General features: G+C 46.3%; 1 protein-coding gene across 8 annotated transcripts in view; it reads left to right on the forward strand.

Annotated features, from left to right (window-relative positions):
* The window catches only part of SDK1 (sidekick cell adhesion molecule 1), a 387987-nt gene that overhangs the window by 363263 nt on the left and 6762 nt on the right, over window positions 1-17962 (forward strand). For 7 of the 8 annotated variants that reach the window (XM_042036822.1, XM_042036824.1, XM_042036827.1 and 4 more), the window contains 4 exons: window positions 6517-6681; window positions 9409-9546; window positions 11473-11599; window positions 11809-11938. In XM_042036822.1, the coding sequence (XP_041892756.1) occupies window positions 6517-6681; window positions 9409-9546; window positions 11473-11599; window positions 11809-11938 (560 nt within the window). The remainder of the gene's footprint in view (window positions 1-6516; window positions 6682-9408; window positions 9547-11472; window positions 11600-11808; window positions 11939-17962) is intronic. The other variant, XM_042036828.1, reaches the window with a different exon arrangement.

Consider the following 17962-nt stretch of genomic DNA (forward strand, 5'->3'; position numbering starts at 1 on the left):
GTTTGCAAGCTTGGAAATCCAGCTCGTGCGAGTGGTGACATTGGAAGCTCATCCACTTGACTCCCCGTTGGATGTGAACCAACATTTCACAGCTCATGGCTATGGATGTAGGATTTGGGGCCCAGTCTTCTTGAGTAGGAAGAAAATAGTCCCTCTAAGGCAGGTCTGAGCTGCATTAACCCTGGGTCACTTCTGTTGGCCCCACTCCTCTGATCCTGGAAACGCACACAAGAGGTCTTATTCTCCCACTCTTGCAACCTGACTGTTGAGGCATTTAATTCCTCTTCAGATTATTTTAATCCTATTCATGCTGCTGTAGCGAATGAACTAGGCATTAGTATGCTGGATTCTCATCCTTCGTTCTGGTTGCAGCTGTGGGAAGCGTGAAATGTGATCCAGGAGAGGAGACAGACTAATTGGAAGATTTGCTTATTCCACCCAAGCATCGGCTTCCTCTCTGTGCTGCTTTTCTTCCTCATCTCTGCACGGAAGAGTCTGAAATCTGAATTACGAGCTTAACAAAAGCAGGGAACTAATTCCTCCTGTCAGGGCTGGTCATTCAGAGCAACTCCTGTTTTAACATCATTCTAAGAATTTGCTTTTGCATGTTGATTTATATGGGTAGTAGAGTGTGGATTGGAGCAACATTTGTTTTTAAGGAGCTGTTGTTCCAAGAGAAGAGCAGTTGACTTGTGCTCTTCACGTAAATCAAGAAAGGAAAAGATATTTCTCCTTATGAGGTCAAAAAAGGGGCGTTGAGCAGACAGATGAAAAGATTTAGCTTGTTGCCAATATTTAAATGCAATACCACTACCTTAGTGTTTCACATCTCAAGTGTCATCTATTATAGGCCTCATTACCCCAAACGTTAAATGCTGTATCATCTCATTTTCCCTGCTGTAGTTCCCTGCCAAGACGCTTCCATCAGAGTAGGAGGATGGCTTTCTGTCAGAAATGGCAAACCCTACTCCCTTTTGTCACTTCCCCTTGAATTTTTTGGAGCCCTGCTGTGTCTCCCAGGGCTCCGCTGCCCTGCTGGGTTTAGCAATGGTGGCAGCAGGCAGCTGCGACTGCTCATTTGATTTCCCTGTTTCTCTGCTGGGTTTATGGAAGGTGACCAGGCTCACTACGTCCTCTGCATTTTGAGTACACTCACAGGGATGAAGCAGGCAAACCAATACTTTTTCCAGAGTGATCTGTGCTAGAGGAAGACATTACAGAAACAGGAGAGTTTTTCTTTTCCTTCAACTTCTCTGTCCTTGGAGAAATGGATTCCAGTTTAGCTCTTTGTGCATTACAAGAAATGCAATTAAGCAGGCTCTGTTTCTGCCACTGTAAGTGTTCCCCAGACATCAGCTGGGCTGGCTGAGGAATGGGGAATAGATTGTGCCCTCAGCTTTTACATACAGAGCAAAAGACAAATGGCACAGCAGCATTAAGGTTCCAGTGCTGCTGGGAGGAACGGAGAAGCTGTCTTTACCTTTCCCAGCTCCAGGTCACATCCAAAGGTTCCTCTCACTGTGCTTTACTGGTGAGCACGTGGCCCGTACATTCCCAGCAGTCTCACACAGAGCTGCCTTCCCAGTGACCCCCGTCTGCAAGGGAGGTGTTTGTGTAACACCCTGGGGATCCACATGCCAGAAGTGGACCTGGATATGGAGCTGCCCCATGAGACCTCCATCCATGGATGGGCTTGTGCAGAGCAGCCATGTTGGTGTTTTCTGCCTCACAGAATCATTTAGATTGCAAAAGACCCCTAAGGTCCAACTGTAAACCTGACACTTCCACGTCCACCACTAAACCACATCCATAAGTGCCATATCTTCCTAGCTTCTGTCACCTCAGAAAGAGCCTCCCTGACCCAGGACAAGTAGAGGGAGATTTCCTTTTCTGCTTCCTCTCCCCACTATGATTTTGGACTTTGTGTGCTTTTCCCAAACAAGGGATGATGTCAGGTATCTGGAAGAGAATTGCACCTTAATGGAACGGTCTGGATTGGAAGGGACCTTAAAGATCAGCCAGTTTCAACCCCCTGCCATGGGCAGGGACACCTTCCACTACCCCAGGTTGCTCCAAGCCCCACCCAGCCTGGCCTTGGACACTACTAGGGATGGGGCAGCCATAGCTTCTCTGGGCAACCTGTGCCAGGGCCTCACCACCCTCACAGGCAGGAATTTCTCCCTGATATCCCATCTAACCCTGCCCTCTGGCAGTTTGAAGCCATTCCCCTTCGTCCTGTCACTCCATGCCCTTGTAAAAAGTCCCTCTCCAGCTTTCAAGCTGAAGCGTTCCATGAAGGCAACAGACACTTTGGGAAAGAACCCATCTTCTTGGAGCGGGAATTGTCTACCTCATAAATGCTGGGTTTTGCCTCCCACGCCCCGAGGGCAGTTCTCACTTCAGTTTCCTTTCTGGTGTCTTGAGTAGTGTTTTTCTGTTTTCTTCCTTTTCTATTTATTTTTAACCAAATGAGGGAGTGCAGTGTCAAACATGGACACGAACCAGCAGAAGTCAGTAAATTCAAAGTGAAGGGTGCAGCTGCATCCCCGGCATCTGCCATGGGGTCTTTTTTGCTTCTGCTGGCAAGCAACACACCAGGGCTGACAGTTTGTCAGCCTTCACTTCCCATTCTTGTCCTTCCACTGCTTTGCATGATAATCCAGCCCTTTGCCTCTGACAAACACAGCCATGTTTTAATTGTGTCCTCTGTAGGAGGAACACCGGTGGCGTTCAGCCGGGCCTTAACTCTCAGCAGCTTCTCCCCTCATAAACCTTCTAATGTGTAATTAGGAGGGAGCTTTATGGCCCAGCTCTCCTGCTCCAAGAGGGGACGGCTCGTGTTTAAAACCCAAATAACTGACAGCTCTCCATGTCCTGGGTTGTCAGTGGCTGGATTTAGCAGAGCTGGGAGCCTCCCTTGCTGAGTGACAGCTTTATTTGGCATGGAGACCCTGATTAATGGCCTGTGACGCCGGGCTGGCCCACAGGGCCACGGTTGGCAGAGCAGCTCCTCTCCAACATGGGCTGAACACGGCGTTAGGGCAGAGGTGGTTTCACCTTCCCCCATCACGGAGATCCTCTCCCCATGCTTGAACCTCAAGCTCAGATGGGACAGAGGCATCAAGGCTGGGAGGTGAAGAGCAAATCTCCCATCAGCAAGACTAAGGATGGGGCAGGGCTGAGGAAACCTGGACAGAAACAAGGAGCAAACAAAAATTCCTCTTTTTTGAGGAGCACTCACTTTTCCATCACACGTTTAAGAGGCTGAGTGCCCAGCAAAAGGCAGTGGGGAATGAAAACAGGGATGGATGTTACTGAAAAAAAGCAGCAAGGGCAGCCTCCCTCGGGATGTCCCTCTGAGCCCTGCACCTTTTGGGTGCTGCAAACTTTGCTCCTCCCAGTGGTTTCTAAGAGTTAACACCCAGCCGATGTCCCAGCCACAGCATGTGCATCTTTCCTTCCTAAACTGAGTGGAAAATGCTGTGTATGGTACACTAACGATTTTCTACTGAACTTAAAGGCCAATTTTTGCTATCACAGGTGACCTTCTAATGAATTCTCTTTCAGCTGAACTTCTAACATTTAGAGCACACCTGGTTTTGAGGAGGGGGGGTAGAGGTGCAGTGAAGGAATTCACAAGTGTGTGTTCAATACTTAATCTCAAAGTTCACCACTGGAATAAAGGGATTTTTTTTGGTTTGGATATCTCTGACTGTGATCGTTGTCTACAGTGAGGGGTCTGGATTTTCCAGATGGATATAAGATAAATTAGTAGAGGCTCTGTAATTAAAAATCGTGTTGGCCAGGGCTTGGGAAGCCACAGGCTATCCTGTGCATGGGGGTCAGCAGTAGGGAAGATGTAGGACATCCCTCTTCCCAGGCTGTCTTCTTCTCACCACTGTAGCTGCATCAGCAGCTCTCTGGGACCCCAGGGACAAGGAGCTGGGTCCCATTTTAGAATCATTAAGGTTGGAAAAGACCTCTAAGATCATCAAGTCCATTAACTCAGCACTGACAGTCCTACCCCAGGGAAAAAAGCAAAGTTTTGACAAAGATTCTTTCAGTGAATGAAAGGGAGATGGGCCAGTGACTACGTGGCCACCATCCAGCATCTCTGAGTCCCTGTGAGACAGAAATACCTCTGAAGAAACACCCTACAGCATCCTTTGCTGCCCCACACCATCACCACCACAGCCAAGGGGACAGAGAGGAGGAAATGCAATGTTGACCTCCCAGGGGTGGTTTTCCCAGTTTACTGCAAGCTTCACAGAGCAGTTAAATTTACACTTCTTGGTCTGTTGGGTTTTCTGCACTGTGCACCCTGATAGGTTTGAGAAAATGAGTGAGAAAGTGTGTCTGAACAGTTGTGTTTGCTGTAATGAGTGCTGAACATTCACTTTTATTGTTGCTTTTTCTTTCCCTATTTAAGTGGCTTTCAATGCAAACAAATTGCTTTTCAGACAATTCACAATGGGCTCAAATTCTCTTATTGCTGTTTACAAATGTGTTTATGAAAGCTTAGGCAATTCTAGCAAATATGGCAATATTTTATAGTCGTGAGATGCATCTTCTGAGTATCAGTGGCTGCAACAATCCAACTTTGAAAATGGATCCCTCACTCTACCCTCTTCAGAGAAACTAAATCCCAAACTCCCTCTTTATTACATTGTAACTTTATGTGGTAGAAATAATCTCGGCTTCTATTGCCCTGTAAAAGGGAAGTCAATATTTTATCTCTTGTTTTATAGCCATTGTAATACCCAGCTAATACATAACAATGGTACATTATGATAACTTCATTATAGCCTGATCATGCTGGTGAATAATGTATTGGTCCGAATTTTAAGCATGGCAGGAAAATTACCTATTTTTATTGTTCTTTGGTGTTTCTCAAATGCAGCTGGAACAATAACATTCCAGCCTGCTTTTTGCATCCGCTGAGACTGCCAATCCTCCCGACCAGAAAAGCTGTAGTTTGGGGGCTGTTACTCATTGTGTGTGTCACCAGACGTGCAGCACCGTGCAAATCACTGAGCCAATATTTATTGGTGCCAAAGCTAAAACATTCACATGGAAATGCACCTGCAGTGTTAATCAGTCCATCTTTGCTGCTATTCCCCATGGCACAGGAGTAGGCTGAGGGCCAGATCTTGCTCTGCTACACCAGCACAGTTCTGGAATCACTGCGGTGACTCCAATTAGGTTACACTCAGGTAAAGGCAAAGCAAATGCGAACAGCTTCCTGCCTCACACTGCAGCAGAACAAGTCACTGAGGGTAACACTGCTGGCTCCTGCTCTATTGCTACCTTGATAACACCTCGAGCTACAGAAGTCCTGCTGCTGCTCGAGTCTCGCAGTGCACAGGACTGTCTTTCAAAGCGGGCAGCTCCCACGCTGAAGTCGTGTCTGTGGAGAGGTTATTCATTGCTGTGGGACATGCAGGGAGAAACAGATATTACTGGAAGAGCTTTGATAGCTAGAAGTGAAAGCCCAGTGGGATGCTTGTGAGGTCAGGTCTGTGAGAGCTACGCTGGGTAGGTGAGCTGAGAGTTTGGCCCCACGCGTAGACAGAGACTCCATTTTCTCAGTGAAAGTACTGGGCACCAGTTGTTACTGGGAAGCAAACTGGTCAGATTAATGCTTGATTCCTGCCCTCAAAAAGTTTGAGTGGTATTTTTAATTGTAGTTGGTTTTGTTCCTACTGGTACCAATGTCCATCTCTTTGAAAGTTCATTCCACTGCAGTTAAGTGAATGTAAGGTTACAGGTGTGGATCAGGGATGGGAATGGTGCCTGGTCAGGATGTCCATGAGGATCAATGTCAGTATGGCTGTTGAGAGCCAAGATTACCCTACTGAAACACTCCCATCAGAATGGCATTGTGTTTCTAACTTTAACAGCTTTATAAAAATAAACAAAACTCATTTCTATTTAAAACTGCAGAGCACAGAGTGCAGCACCAGCTCTGTGCCATGCAAAGGACACAACTCTATTGCTGTTATGGAGCAAACAGCACTCCAGTGACACCAGTCCCCTGGCACCAGTTCACAAAAGACCACACAGTGCTTCCCAAAATTTATGTTAGTCCACACCTCACTTGAGTGCTTCAACAGCAAAGCAAATTTTGCAATGTAAAAAGCAGGCAAAACTTTTGTGATTAGGACACATTAATAATTTACTTCGGGTTTACCTGATCTGTAAATGCCAGAAGTGCTGATGGGTGACCTTACCCAGGAGGGAGGGAGTGGCAGCTGCTCCAGCCAGCTCAGGTCACTGTGGGTGCTGCTGCTGGTTTTAGAGACCTCTTCCATCTGGGCTATGATAAGAGCCCATCCATAAATGCATTCACAGATGGGGCCTGCAGGGCATTCTGACATCTGTGTGTGTCAGGGGGCAGCCTCCAGGTTGTCCCTGCCTGTGCCTCCAGCACACAATTAATGACAACCTCTCTCACTGAGCAGGTGGAAGTGCCAGGCCACACAGTTGATGCCATTTCTCTCCTTGCTGCTTTCCTAGATGAAGGACTCTGGGACATGTTCGTGAAGGACATCCCTCGCAGCGCCACCACCTACACAGTGGGCCTGGACAAACTCAGACAAGGCGTCACCTATGAATTTCGGGTGGTGGCTGTCAACGAATTTGGCTATGGAGAACCAAGTGTTCCTTCTGTGGCAGTATCAGGTAAGCATGGATTTTTTTTTTTAAATGTCTTTTTCAATGGAATTTCCCGAGGCTGAGGGAGAAGAGGGGAAAAAGAAACAAACCAGAGTCTCTAGTTGCAACAAATAATCAAGGGCAGCTTGCTTTCACTTGTTTTAGGGTAAAACTGAAGTAATACAGTGGTAAATAAAGGTTTGTAATTATAGTATGTTTGATTCTCAAGAGGAAAAATGTGCATATGACATTTTTAAGCTTGGCAAAGAACCTACTTGGTGTGTTTATGTGTCAGATGTCTTGTCCTAAGACTAATTTACAGTCTGTAATTTGCTTTTTCTCAGTTAATAGTCTGTTGTTTTGTTTGCTCTGATTTCTTTTTTTTTCTTTTAACTCTGGGCTCTCTGATAAACATTTTCTGTGTTAATTTGTATTTAGCTCTCACAAATACAGAAGTGTAGTTTCACAACATTATTCCTGATAATCCTCTTCACTGGCAGTCCTGGTCCACTGTGATACCTCCAGTTCCCTCCACCAGAACAGTTCGTTGGTGATGCTCTGGGTCTCTTCCCACTCTCCCTGCTCTCTTCTGCTTATTCCCAGTAAACAGGGCTATGACCTAATCATGCTTCCCAAATCCCTATGAGCAGCCCAGCCCTCTGGTTTTCTGAAGGGGCTTGAATACCTTGAAAAGCAAATTCCCCTCAGCTTGCCAGGGCTGGGCAGCTGGAGTCCCTTGGCCTGTGGTGAGGTGAGAGACCTTGCCCTTGGGAAGGCTTTGCTGGGTCTCCTCTTCCCCCCACTCTGCTCCACGTTGCTTTTGAGCCATAGGTTTCATCCTTGCTGTGCCAGCAAAGACAAGGATAATAAAAGAACCTGATAAAGCGGCTCTGTGATTCAAAATTCTGGAGAGTCCTGAGAACCTGGCAGTGCTCCAGTATCTGGAGTGGCTTTTATCTCTTTGCTGCTCCAGTGAAAGGCAGGAACACCATTCAACAACTCCCCAGCAGGCAGGAGTAGCAAGTGCTGCTCTCGCCATCGCGGCTGCCGCGCTCGTCCTGACACAATTAACCACTTACCCCGTGAGAGCTCCCATGGATTTCACTGTGAGTGCTACCCTTGCTTTTCTTCTTCAGGACAAGGGCATGGACAACCCACTTCAAACACCAAGAGTCAGTGTTTTTCCTGTCTGTGGTTTCACAGAGGCTGTAACACAGTGTAAAGGACCAGCAGTCATGTCAGTCTTTCCTCTGCTGGAAGACGTTATTCCTCTGAAGCAGGGCATGCATCTCCTTGTGATGCTTTCTATAAATAAACTGCTTGTTTGTAAGTTCTCCACTTGAACAGAACTATTTAATTCACCTCCTTTTGATGCTTCAGTGTTCCTCTCAAATTGCTGCATGAAAGTAAGAGGCTTCCATTGAGATTCAGTCATAAAAGTATAAAGCATTTTAGGCTGGCCACTTCAGCTGGCACAGGGAGGTATAAATTGCTCTGAATCTGCTCAGCCCAGCATGGCTTGTGCAGTTTGCCTTTAGGATTTTATTGGCCTGGACTGGCCTCCTAGCAAAGAAAGAGCGTGGCTGCTTTCCCCTGCTGCAGAGTACCCAGTGAACTGGAACAAATTTGAGCTCGTATTGTCAGGCTTACAACAGAATTTTATTCAGATCCAGGCTCAGGACAGTCAGAGAAAGAGGGAAAGAGGGTTTGGTGATAGTGAGGGGTTGAGTTGGTCTCCTGGCATCACCCATTCCTGCCAGGTGGTGTTCCACCTTATGGACTACAGGGAAATTATATCAACTGCTTGTGCTCAGCAGCTGCACTTTTTCCCAAAGCTGAGAGAGCTCAAGGGAGGACAAAGAGAATATCACTGCAAGAAAACAACAATACTTATTACTTTAAGCCACGACTGACAAGGTAACTCCAGAAAGGGGAAGTTAGTGTCATTTTGTGTTTCCACTTGAGGTCAAATGGGGTGAAATGCCCCGAGATTGCACAAAACCCAGGCAATTGAATTGATACCCCTGTGCTGCACATCAGGCTTGGCTCTGCAGATGGAGAAGTGATACAGAGTAGCAGTGAATGTTGGAAGTCGGAGTTAGTGGAGGTGCTGAAAGACATTAAACCAAGTGTACTTTGTTCCCTGGCACTCGCTGTATTTTTCGAAGAGCCACTGAAGAACATTTTGGCAAGGCAAGCCCCCCAAAAAATGGAATAATCATGGGTCATGGCAAGTGTATTAGTGGTTCCCTTGACCCAGGGAGTGCTAAGTTTGCCATGCTCGAGAAATGTAGGTGTGCAGAGCTGTGGGAAGAAACCTGCCTCTCTTCTCTTGGTGATAACTTCTTCTTAGCTAAGAGCCTCTGGAGCTGCTCCAGGGGTGTGAAAGGTGCTTGTAGAGATGGAACTGGTTGCCCAGAGAAGCTGTGGCTGCCCCATCCCTGGAAGTGTCCAAGGCCAGCTTGAACAGGACTTGGAGCAACCTGGGACAGTGGAAGGTGTCCCTGCCCATGGCAGGGGGTTGGAACTGGATGAGCTTTAAGTCCCTTCCAACCCAAACCATCCTGGGATTCTGTGCTGGAACTGTGATATGCTCCTGTTCTCTGCCATCTTAGAAGGGTCAGCAAGCCCCTCAAGAGTCTGAACCCCCCTCTCTCCTGAGCACCGTTGGTGAGTCATTGTTCACTGTGGGGAACAAGAGAAAAATTTAAAGGGACATAAAGAGGAACTGTTATTTGTTTTCTGCTCTTTCAGCACAAACAGAAACCCCTTTCTACGAGGAGTGGTGGTTTCTGCTGGTGATGGCTCTCTCGAGCCTCATCCTTATCCTGCTGGTGGTGTTTGCATTGGTCCTGCATGGCCAGAGCAAGAAGTACAAGAACTGCAACGGAGGTAAGGCACTGTCTCTGTGCTGTGCAAAACTCTCAAGAGCTGTGGAAATCAGAAATATCTTTCCTTTGAACCCCTGATTTCCTCAGCAGGGACTGTCTTTAGAGCTATTTTGTTTGGCAGAAGACTTGGAACTTTTTGCTGTCTGGTTTGGTAGAAATGGCTTTTGTCTGTAGCCACACTGGATCAGGATTTGGACACTGACCAGCCATGGGCTCGGACAGGACAGCATCTGGAATTCCCAGGGACTGCAGTAAAAGCCAAGGAGTCTGGGTCAAACACTTGGCAGATAAAGAATAAGGAATTAGCCAAGACTTTGTCTAACTTTGTCATAATTCCCTGATAGATGGGGAGAAGAAGAAAGATTCTGCTTCTCCATGGCTGTACCAATGTGGACATTCTAAATCTCTGTGCGTGAGGACTGTATCACAATTCCTTTATATTGAGTGCCCTGCATTTCACATTCCTTCCCTAAGCCAAGCTGCAGTTGCTGGGCTGGGGGCCAAGCAGCCAGGAGGTGTCTTGGTTATCTGGACCTGTTAGACTTCAACACATAGTGAGCATCAAGCTTTAAATTTTCCTTTAGTTATGATTTGTACCAGCCTCCTTTCTTGAAAGGAAACAGGAGCTACCCGCTCTGTAACCAGGAATGTTAAATAGTCCCCTTTCAAAAAGCCTCGTTCTTGAGCTGAATATTTTTTTTACCTTTTCTTCTCCCTACATGATGAAGTCCTGGGAGGGTTGTTCACATGTGTATTTCTCTGATAGCCTCCTCCACCTGCAGCAAGAAATTGCTCTGATGCCAGGAGGTGCCAGAAAAGGCACATTAATGAGCAGGATCAGATGGACGGGTCTTTGCACTACCTGTTCTTAGGGATTAATGTAATGAAGTCTTCCAGGCAGTATTTAGTAATTCAGTCCCAAAGTGAAGATCTTCTCTTTCTTTGCAATTCACTTCTAACAAGTGTTAGAAAATCAGATTTCAGTCCCACGAGATAGAAGATGTATGAATACCGTGGCATTTTACCAAGTTAATACTATTACATATTTGTATGCACAGCTCGTAGGAGAGCTCTCATGTTCTTAGTTTTACTGTGTTTGGGGGACAGACATGAAAAGGCAGGTCTGACCTGCACTGTCAGATATCCATGTTCACAGAGTCTTAATGCAGCACTGAGATTGAAGCAGAGGACAAAGCACCTGTCTGCTGCAAAGTGGCTGCCAGCCCTTCTCCCTGGGACACGAGCTCAGCTCACGCCTTTGGGATGACAAAGGATGAGCATGGGAGAGAACAGGCTCCTGCTAGATTTGATCACAACAAATAATATACTGGGCTGTATTTTCCTTCTTCTTCTTCCCATCCCGTCCTTGTTCCTCCCTTGCACTGAGCAGTGATTTCTCCATTCCTGATCCTCATTTCAGTTGTGGCACCTTTTTCCCATTTTCTATCCCTTGCCTTTCCTCTTGCTTTTTTTCCTGCTTTTTTTTTCTCTCTCCTTTTCCTCTTTTTTTCTACCTTTTCTAGTTTTACTTTCTCTTGCTTTACTCCAGACAGCATGGAATGGGATTCACAGCACCTGATTTAGGACATCTTCAGTGGCCACCTAAATTAGTTATCTGGTTTCTATTTATAGTCAAAAACCAGGAATCAGCACTTTTGGAGCACAGTTTATCTGTGCTATTTTAGATACTGACCTCTGAATGAAATCCATGCATCCATCCATGACTCCTTTCCCCTCTTTTGACTTCCTTTGCCCCTTCACATTCCTGATACACTCCTTGCATTCACTCTGCTCTCACTTCCCAGTAAGAAAGGTAAAGAGAATTTCAAATAACAATGTCATAAAACAGAAAGAAGGACAAGTTAGCTCCTGCAGTTCTATTTGGGGGAAAAGTGCTTCTGTTTCAGGTCAGCCTTTCATTTCCTGGCTCTAGGTAAAACCATCTCCAACGTGGAAGAGTCAGTCACCCTGGATAATGGAGGCTTCACTGCTCTGGAGCTCAACAGCAGACACCTGAACATCAAGAGCACCTTCTCAAAGAAAAATGGAACCAGGTAAAAAGCTGGGAGTGCTGTGCTTTTGGAATGGCTTTTTTCCTAGCTTCAAGCAGTGTTAAATAGGCAAAAGGAAGAGACTGAAGAATCTAGGGAGGACTTTAATGCCCAAGTCTCTGCTTCAAGCTGCGATTCTGGCTTCTAAGCATGATTTCATTAATTCCAAGGAAATTACAACATCCCAAACATGCACCCTTTGCATTTCCTAGGTCTCCTCCTCGCCCAAGCCCAGGGGGGCTGCACTACTCTGATGAGGATATCTGCAACAAGTACAATGGGGCTGTGCTGACCGAGGGCTTGGGCCTCAATGAGAAACCCCTGGAAGTGTCAGAGTCAGAGGTAAGGATTTCCCTCTGCCTCACGTTCCACAGACACTGCAGATTTTCATTTCCGTGCTGAATCCTGGCAAGTCTTTGGCATCCCAGTCCCATACCTGCATCATGCTGTGTGGTCACTGTTTGTCTATCTTGGGGATTTTGTTTGCATCACACCTTAAAATTAAAATATCAAAGGAAAGAATGACAAGCAGGACTCAGCCAGGGCAGATTCCAGGCCTGGCCTTGGCAGATATTCAGTTTTCCAGAGTCAGTAGAAAGATAAGTGTAACCAGTCAGACAGTGTGTGCTGACCTCTCTCGAAGGGGCTGCACACCCCCTTCTGCCTGTGGGCTGCAAACTTGGACCGCTTTTGGGAAAATACATACGTGCTGCAAACTAACCAGCTACTGTCTGGGGGAGGTTAAAGGTGAGATGTGCTTTGGATGCTGCACTGACTGGAGTGTGGGTGTGGTTTGCAGTTTCAGAGCTACAGCAAACGCCACGATTCAGAAGAGTGGTCTGAGTGGTGACAGCCACTGCCTTGGTTACAGAGGGAGTGGGTGGGGAGTGAGTAACTTGCCAGGGAGCACATGGCCATGGCTGTGAGGGCCCAGCATTCAGCTCTGTGAACACACCAGCCTTTCCTTTAGGCTGCTCCCCACGGAAGGTGGGTGTATGCCAGCCTGATCCATTTGGCAGGGCTCCATCTTGTGTCTCACATTCCCTGTAAGAGGGAAGAAAGCGCTTGTTGTCTGTGAAAGTCTAGCAGTGGCCAGGGGTGAATAGACAGACTTCAAAGAAGATCCAGAAAGGTAAATCTGTCTCTAAAATCAGATGCTGTCAGCTGAGATCCTGACGAATCAGAACTGACAGTGCAAGAAGCGAGCAGTGGGCCAAACCACGCCAAACCTGACCCTTTCAGCAAGAATAAATCACAAGCAGCAAGTAGTGAAAGAAGATGACAGTTTTCATCTGTAGCTTTTCTGCACCTGCAGCTACAGCTGCTTTTCCTGGCTACCTAGCTCTCACCTCCTGCTAATTACCACCGACAGCCTGCTGCTTTGTGCTGCCCTGTGGCCGACCCGTCATGCAGGCAGCTTTCCTTGGTGCAGCTCAAGCTGCTGTCTCTGCAATGCTCCAGCATTACCCTCCAGATTAAACCCACAGTGCTTTGGTCATGTCACTGTAACAGCCCAGCATTAAACCTGTCATTAAAACAGTTTGCTGAGCATGATCGTGAATTTAGCACTGGCACCTTTTGACATTAATTTCAATGTCCCGTGTGGTATTTCCTGGTAATGTGCAAAAGTCTCCTTGCAGGGTGTCATTATTGCCTCCTATATGCACTGTTTGTACAGCAGAGAAGGAAGTGATTTTGGAGGGCTTTTTCTCAGGCTATTGATATTGTTTATTTACTGTGTATTGCTGTCGAGCCTGAAGGTCTCAGTTGAGATTCTGGTGTTTTTGTGAATGTGGGTGTGCATGTGAATATGTGCACAAAATATGCCTCCTGTTTTTCCTTGGGGCTTGGATATGCAGCCCGTCTGTATAATGTCTTTGATGCTTGTTTTGGGTTTTTTTGTGGTGGGGAGTGCTTTCAGTCATGAAATGTTAATATGCTCCCAGTAGAGGTAGCAGCAGGAGATGCTGCCTTTTGATCAGCCTGAAAATGCTGTTTATGTTGGCAGGTGCAGACAGGAGGTGAGGGTGGATTGGGGCAGAGGTGGGTATAGATGATTGACCACTCTCTTTTCAAGTGTTCCTGTACCTATTAGCTCTTCCTGTTTGTCTTTTATTTTCTTTTTGTTTCTGTTCTCAGATGAGATCTTAGTAGACAGGCTGTGTTTTCTGAGAGTTCCAGATTTTCCGTCTGTCTTAGCAGGCAGAAATGTTTGGCATTATATGAAGAGTTAAAGATATCTTTTCATGGAAGAGTTCTACCCAGGTTTGGTCCTCTGCAGCAGAGGGTCCTGATGCTGTTTTCCTCTAATACATCTGTGTGTGGATCTCAAATTCCACTTAATGTGATGCACATCAGGGCAGGCAGGGCCAAAAGCTGTGCCTTTGCCTTCAATCCACTTGTCACCGTGTTAATGCTGAGTCTTATGCCTGTTGCCTGAGGTGTCAAGATTTTACATGGAAAAGAAGGAAGCTCACTGGCTTCAAGTCTCCTGGGGTTTACTGAACATGAAGAACTCTTGGGCTGACTGACTGCACTTAAAACACAGCTGCCTGGGAGCGTTCCTCCCAGCTCCCTCCTGGAGAGGGGAGCCACAGAGAAACAAAGAGGAAATCAAGTAGGACTCTTAATATTCATAAATCAAGTAGTGAACTTACTCCATGTCATGAAAGCCAAGTACTGTTGATGAGGTTAAAGAAGTTTAATTGGCAGGTACGGAGCAGGGGACTGCTATGAGTGTAAATTCTAAATTATTAATAATAATAGTAGGCTTTTAGTTAATGAGTCAAGTGGACAAGGCTCTGGACAGATAATCTGAAAAAATTTGGTGTTCACCATGTAGAGAAATTTGATGATGTATCTGCAGTGTCATCCAGCTAAGGAAGAGCAGGGAGGAGAGGCAGGGCTGGTGCATGTTTGTGTGTTCTCTCCTTGAGGTCTCCCAAAAACTCCTTCCAGGCGAAAATACTCTCACAGGTTGCACACGTTATCAATCAGTGCTGGATGCTCTGGTCTTCCCGCTGCTCTCTGCAGTCTGACTGGCTTTGGCTTTCTCAGCTCTGTAATTAATTTCCACTTAACACTTCACAGAGATAGGGTTCAACTTGTTTCCAGTAAAGCTCTCCAGTGATTTTGACAAGTTGGGCACTGTGTGGAAACCAGCTGCAAGTGACACATAAAGAGTGGGTCCCCATGTCCAGGGAAATATTTTGCACACTGGGTTACTTTGTTTCTTTTATAGCACATTCATTTTGGGCCAACAAAAAAAAAAAATCCTGCTGCCTTCAACATTTTTAGAAGTAATCTTACGAAGTTGTTTCTTTTGTAGTCACTTAAAGAAAAGATAACTGGAACTATTATCAGATATATTATCAAATTTCCCACTGACTAAGCCAGCCAGCTCTGGTGGCTGAGCTTCCTCTGAGCAGCACTTGTGCATTTTGTGCTATCAAAAATATACCTAAATAGCCTCTCATTTTCTGTATTTGTTGTTTCGTAGGCATCCATGCACCTTTGGTTGACAGTCTGTAATGTCACCACACACCCAATCACGCTCCAGCCTATGGAGGTTTCCAAGGTAACACAGCCGCAGTCGCAGGGAAAGGAGAAAACTGAAAACAAAGCAAAAAGCCCTGCAGCATTTCTATTTACTCAATAGTTTAAAAACCACTAAAGAGTAATCCTCTAGTATAAGCTGTCTGTATTGTCATGCTAAACAGATTTATCTTACTTCTCCTTGATTTTCATCGGGGCTGTGGAATGCCAGTTTAGAGAATTCCTTGCTGATTAAGGGTGGTTATTGGAGTCTTGCTGAGAGCAGACCTTAGGAGATACTTCAGAAACATGGACAAAATAGTCAGGTCCTGCCTGTTCTGAAAGAAACACAGAAAAAACATGTTGTATCAACACTAACAAGCAGGTTATCCTTTCCTGCACCAGTCCTAATGATGGTGGAAGGTTGAAGTTACTGCAGCTATATATGTTTCATGACAGTTCCTTCTGAAAGACACTGGCCTTATTTACACCAAATTAGTGTTCCCCTTCGGTTGGTATAATGGACTAATTAGAGGACAAATTATGAGCAAGTGGTATTGTTTTACCTTTCCTCTTTCAGTTCACGGCAAGTCTGAGTGTCACCGTATTTCAAACGGCAGAAGCTCATCTTAAAGTGTTCCTGGGATTTTTCCTCTTAATTATGTTGACTTCTGGCAATCTTGAAAGAACTTGGCTTAGGAACAGAAATTTTTGTGAGAGTTTTTTTGCTGGTGATGGACAGAGCTTAAGTGGCTGCATCAGTACTATTACACTTATAAAGTCATGTCACATTCTTCTGGATACAGCTTCTTTGCATTTCTCCTTAGGGCTTCCAGCCTTTCAGTTGGCTTTATGATCCTCTCTGTCTGTGGGGACATCAGGAAGACTCATAAAGAGCCACTAGAAGTTTGTGGGGCTTTTTTTCCCCTCATGCTTATGCCACCTCAGCTCTGCTGTGATTCCTCTTCTGCAGGGCTCTGTTTCCTTGGGAGGTGGCTGAGTGTGTCCGAGTCAGTAAAAGTGATGGTGGATTGGGGAGGGCAGTGCCTCATGCCTTTGATGGAGAGAGCACATCCATGGTAGCTGGAGGAGTTCACACCTCTAGGTGCTGCTTCTGGTGAGTGATCCATAACCTGGATGCTCAGGATGCAGAGACTTTTCTTCCACATCATCCCTCAGCTTCCCAGGCATTTACCTTAAAATTACACTATGGACATGCAGCATAATGTTTGGAGACTGATACAGAGTGCAATAACTTGTTTTCTGCTGAGTACAGAGGGAACCAGAGTCTGGGGATCTTTTGGTGAAGTTGGCTGTGTCTGCAGCCAAGGACCAGCCTCGTTGAGCTCCTGCTCCCGGGCCCTGCCATGCTGCCACATCTGCAGCCATCCATGGCAGTTCTGTTGGAGCCCCTTGCAAAAACAGACAGGGCAGCGCTGGCAGGATGTTCCTGGCAGCAGTGCCAAGACTCTGGAGCTGCTCTCTGCACCCACTGGCTGTGAAGTGGTCCAAATCTGGGGGTATTCCAGGAAAGCTGCAAAAACCACCTGTTCAGGAAGGTCTTTGGAGGGATTCGGGTGTTGGCTTCTCAAGCCTGGCAGCTGGTGCAAAGGAGTGTTTTTCTAGGAGATAGGCTTGCTGTGTTCCTTCTGGAATAATTATTAATGCTGGTAGGGCTTCGTTGTATTAGTAATTACTTGTCAAGGCACCTGAAGCTTTTCATTCTTAAAAATCAAACAGTGCATAATTCCTAAAGAGCCAAAACCTGGGTAATAGTGGAAGTTTTGCAAAGCTGTAAAGAGCTGCTTTGCTCACTTTTGGAAAGCCCTGGGAAAAATTTCTCAGCTCCGTCCATCACCCTCTGTGCTGGAAAATGGGCACGGAATAGTATTGAAGCAGCTACCTAAGCAAAGAAGTGGGATGATGGATGCTGTGCCCTTTTCAAACGATGGTTCACAAGGCATTTGAGGATTGTTCTTCAGAGACCATTAAAAAGGAGCTTTAGAGGAGGAGAGACAAGTTTTGTGGCAGGCAGGATCAAGAAGGATGTGTGTTTGCTGGGTGGTGTCATAGATCAGAACCACACCAACCTTTTGAAACTAATTGCAGAAACGAACAGTGACAAGCTGCACTTACCTGTCTCGTGTGTCGTAGGCAGCTCCTACTTTGATATTTAATTGCCTTTAGAATTGGCTGTGCAGATTGTTGAGGGGGGGACGGAAAGGAGTAAAGGCTTTTGCATGGTCTAACCAGAGATTGTGAGGGAAGGCATGAGATCTGGAAATGCCTGGGTAAATGCATGCTGGATGGGATGGGGCTGTTACTGGTGGGAACATTAGTGGGAACAGAAGGAAAATGTGCGCTGAGATTCCATGGCCGAGGCTTTGCTGTGGTCTCTGCGCTCGGCAGAGATGTACAAGCCCTCTGTGATTCCTCCAGCTGCATCCCAGCAGCAGCACTTCAGAGGAGGGGCAGATGCACGGAGCTTATCTGGTTACATCTCAATAGAGCTCCCGCTCGATATTGATGGGAGCTTTGAAGCTATCCAGCCACCGTGCATAAATGTTTCAGGGGTAGGATCCTCTCTGAGCACAGAGCTGAGTCTGACTCATCCCAAGAAAGCAGCCCCTCCTGCCTGACAGCTCTTCTTTCCCAGATTTCACATTCTCTTTCTTCTGTCGCCGCTGGTTGTGTACCTTGTACCACCAGTAATCAGCTGGAACATGCAGATGGAGTTATTTGCCTGTAAAAAAGGTCTGATTTTACTGAACTCCCTCCCAGTTATATAATTAATTTTCAATACTTAATAGGGCTTGCAAGCCACACCCAGTG

The sequence above is a fragment of the Corvus kubaryi genome, unplaced genomic scaffold (genome assembly GCF_017639235.1).
Source record: "Corvus kubaryi isolate FWS band 111438036 unplaced genomic scaffold, C.kubaryi_AGA036_p1.0 37387, whole genome shotgun sequence".
NCBI classification, from domain to species: Eukaryota; Metazoa; Chordata; class Aves; order Passeriformes; family Corvidae; genus Corvus; species Corvus kubaryi.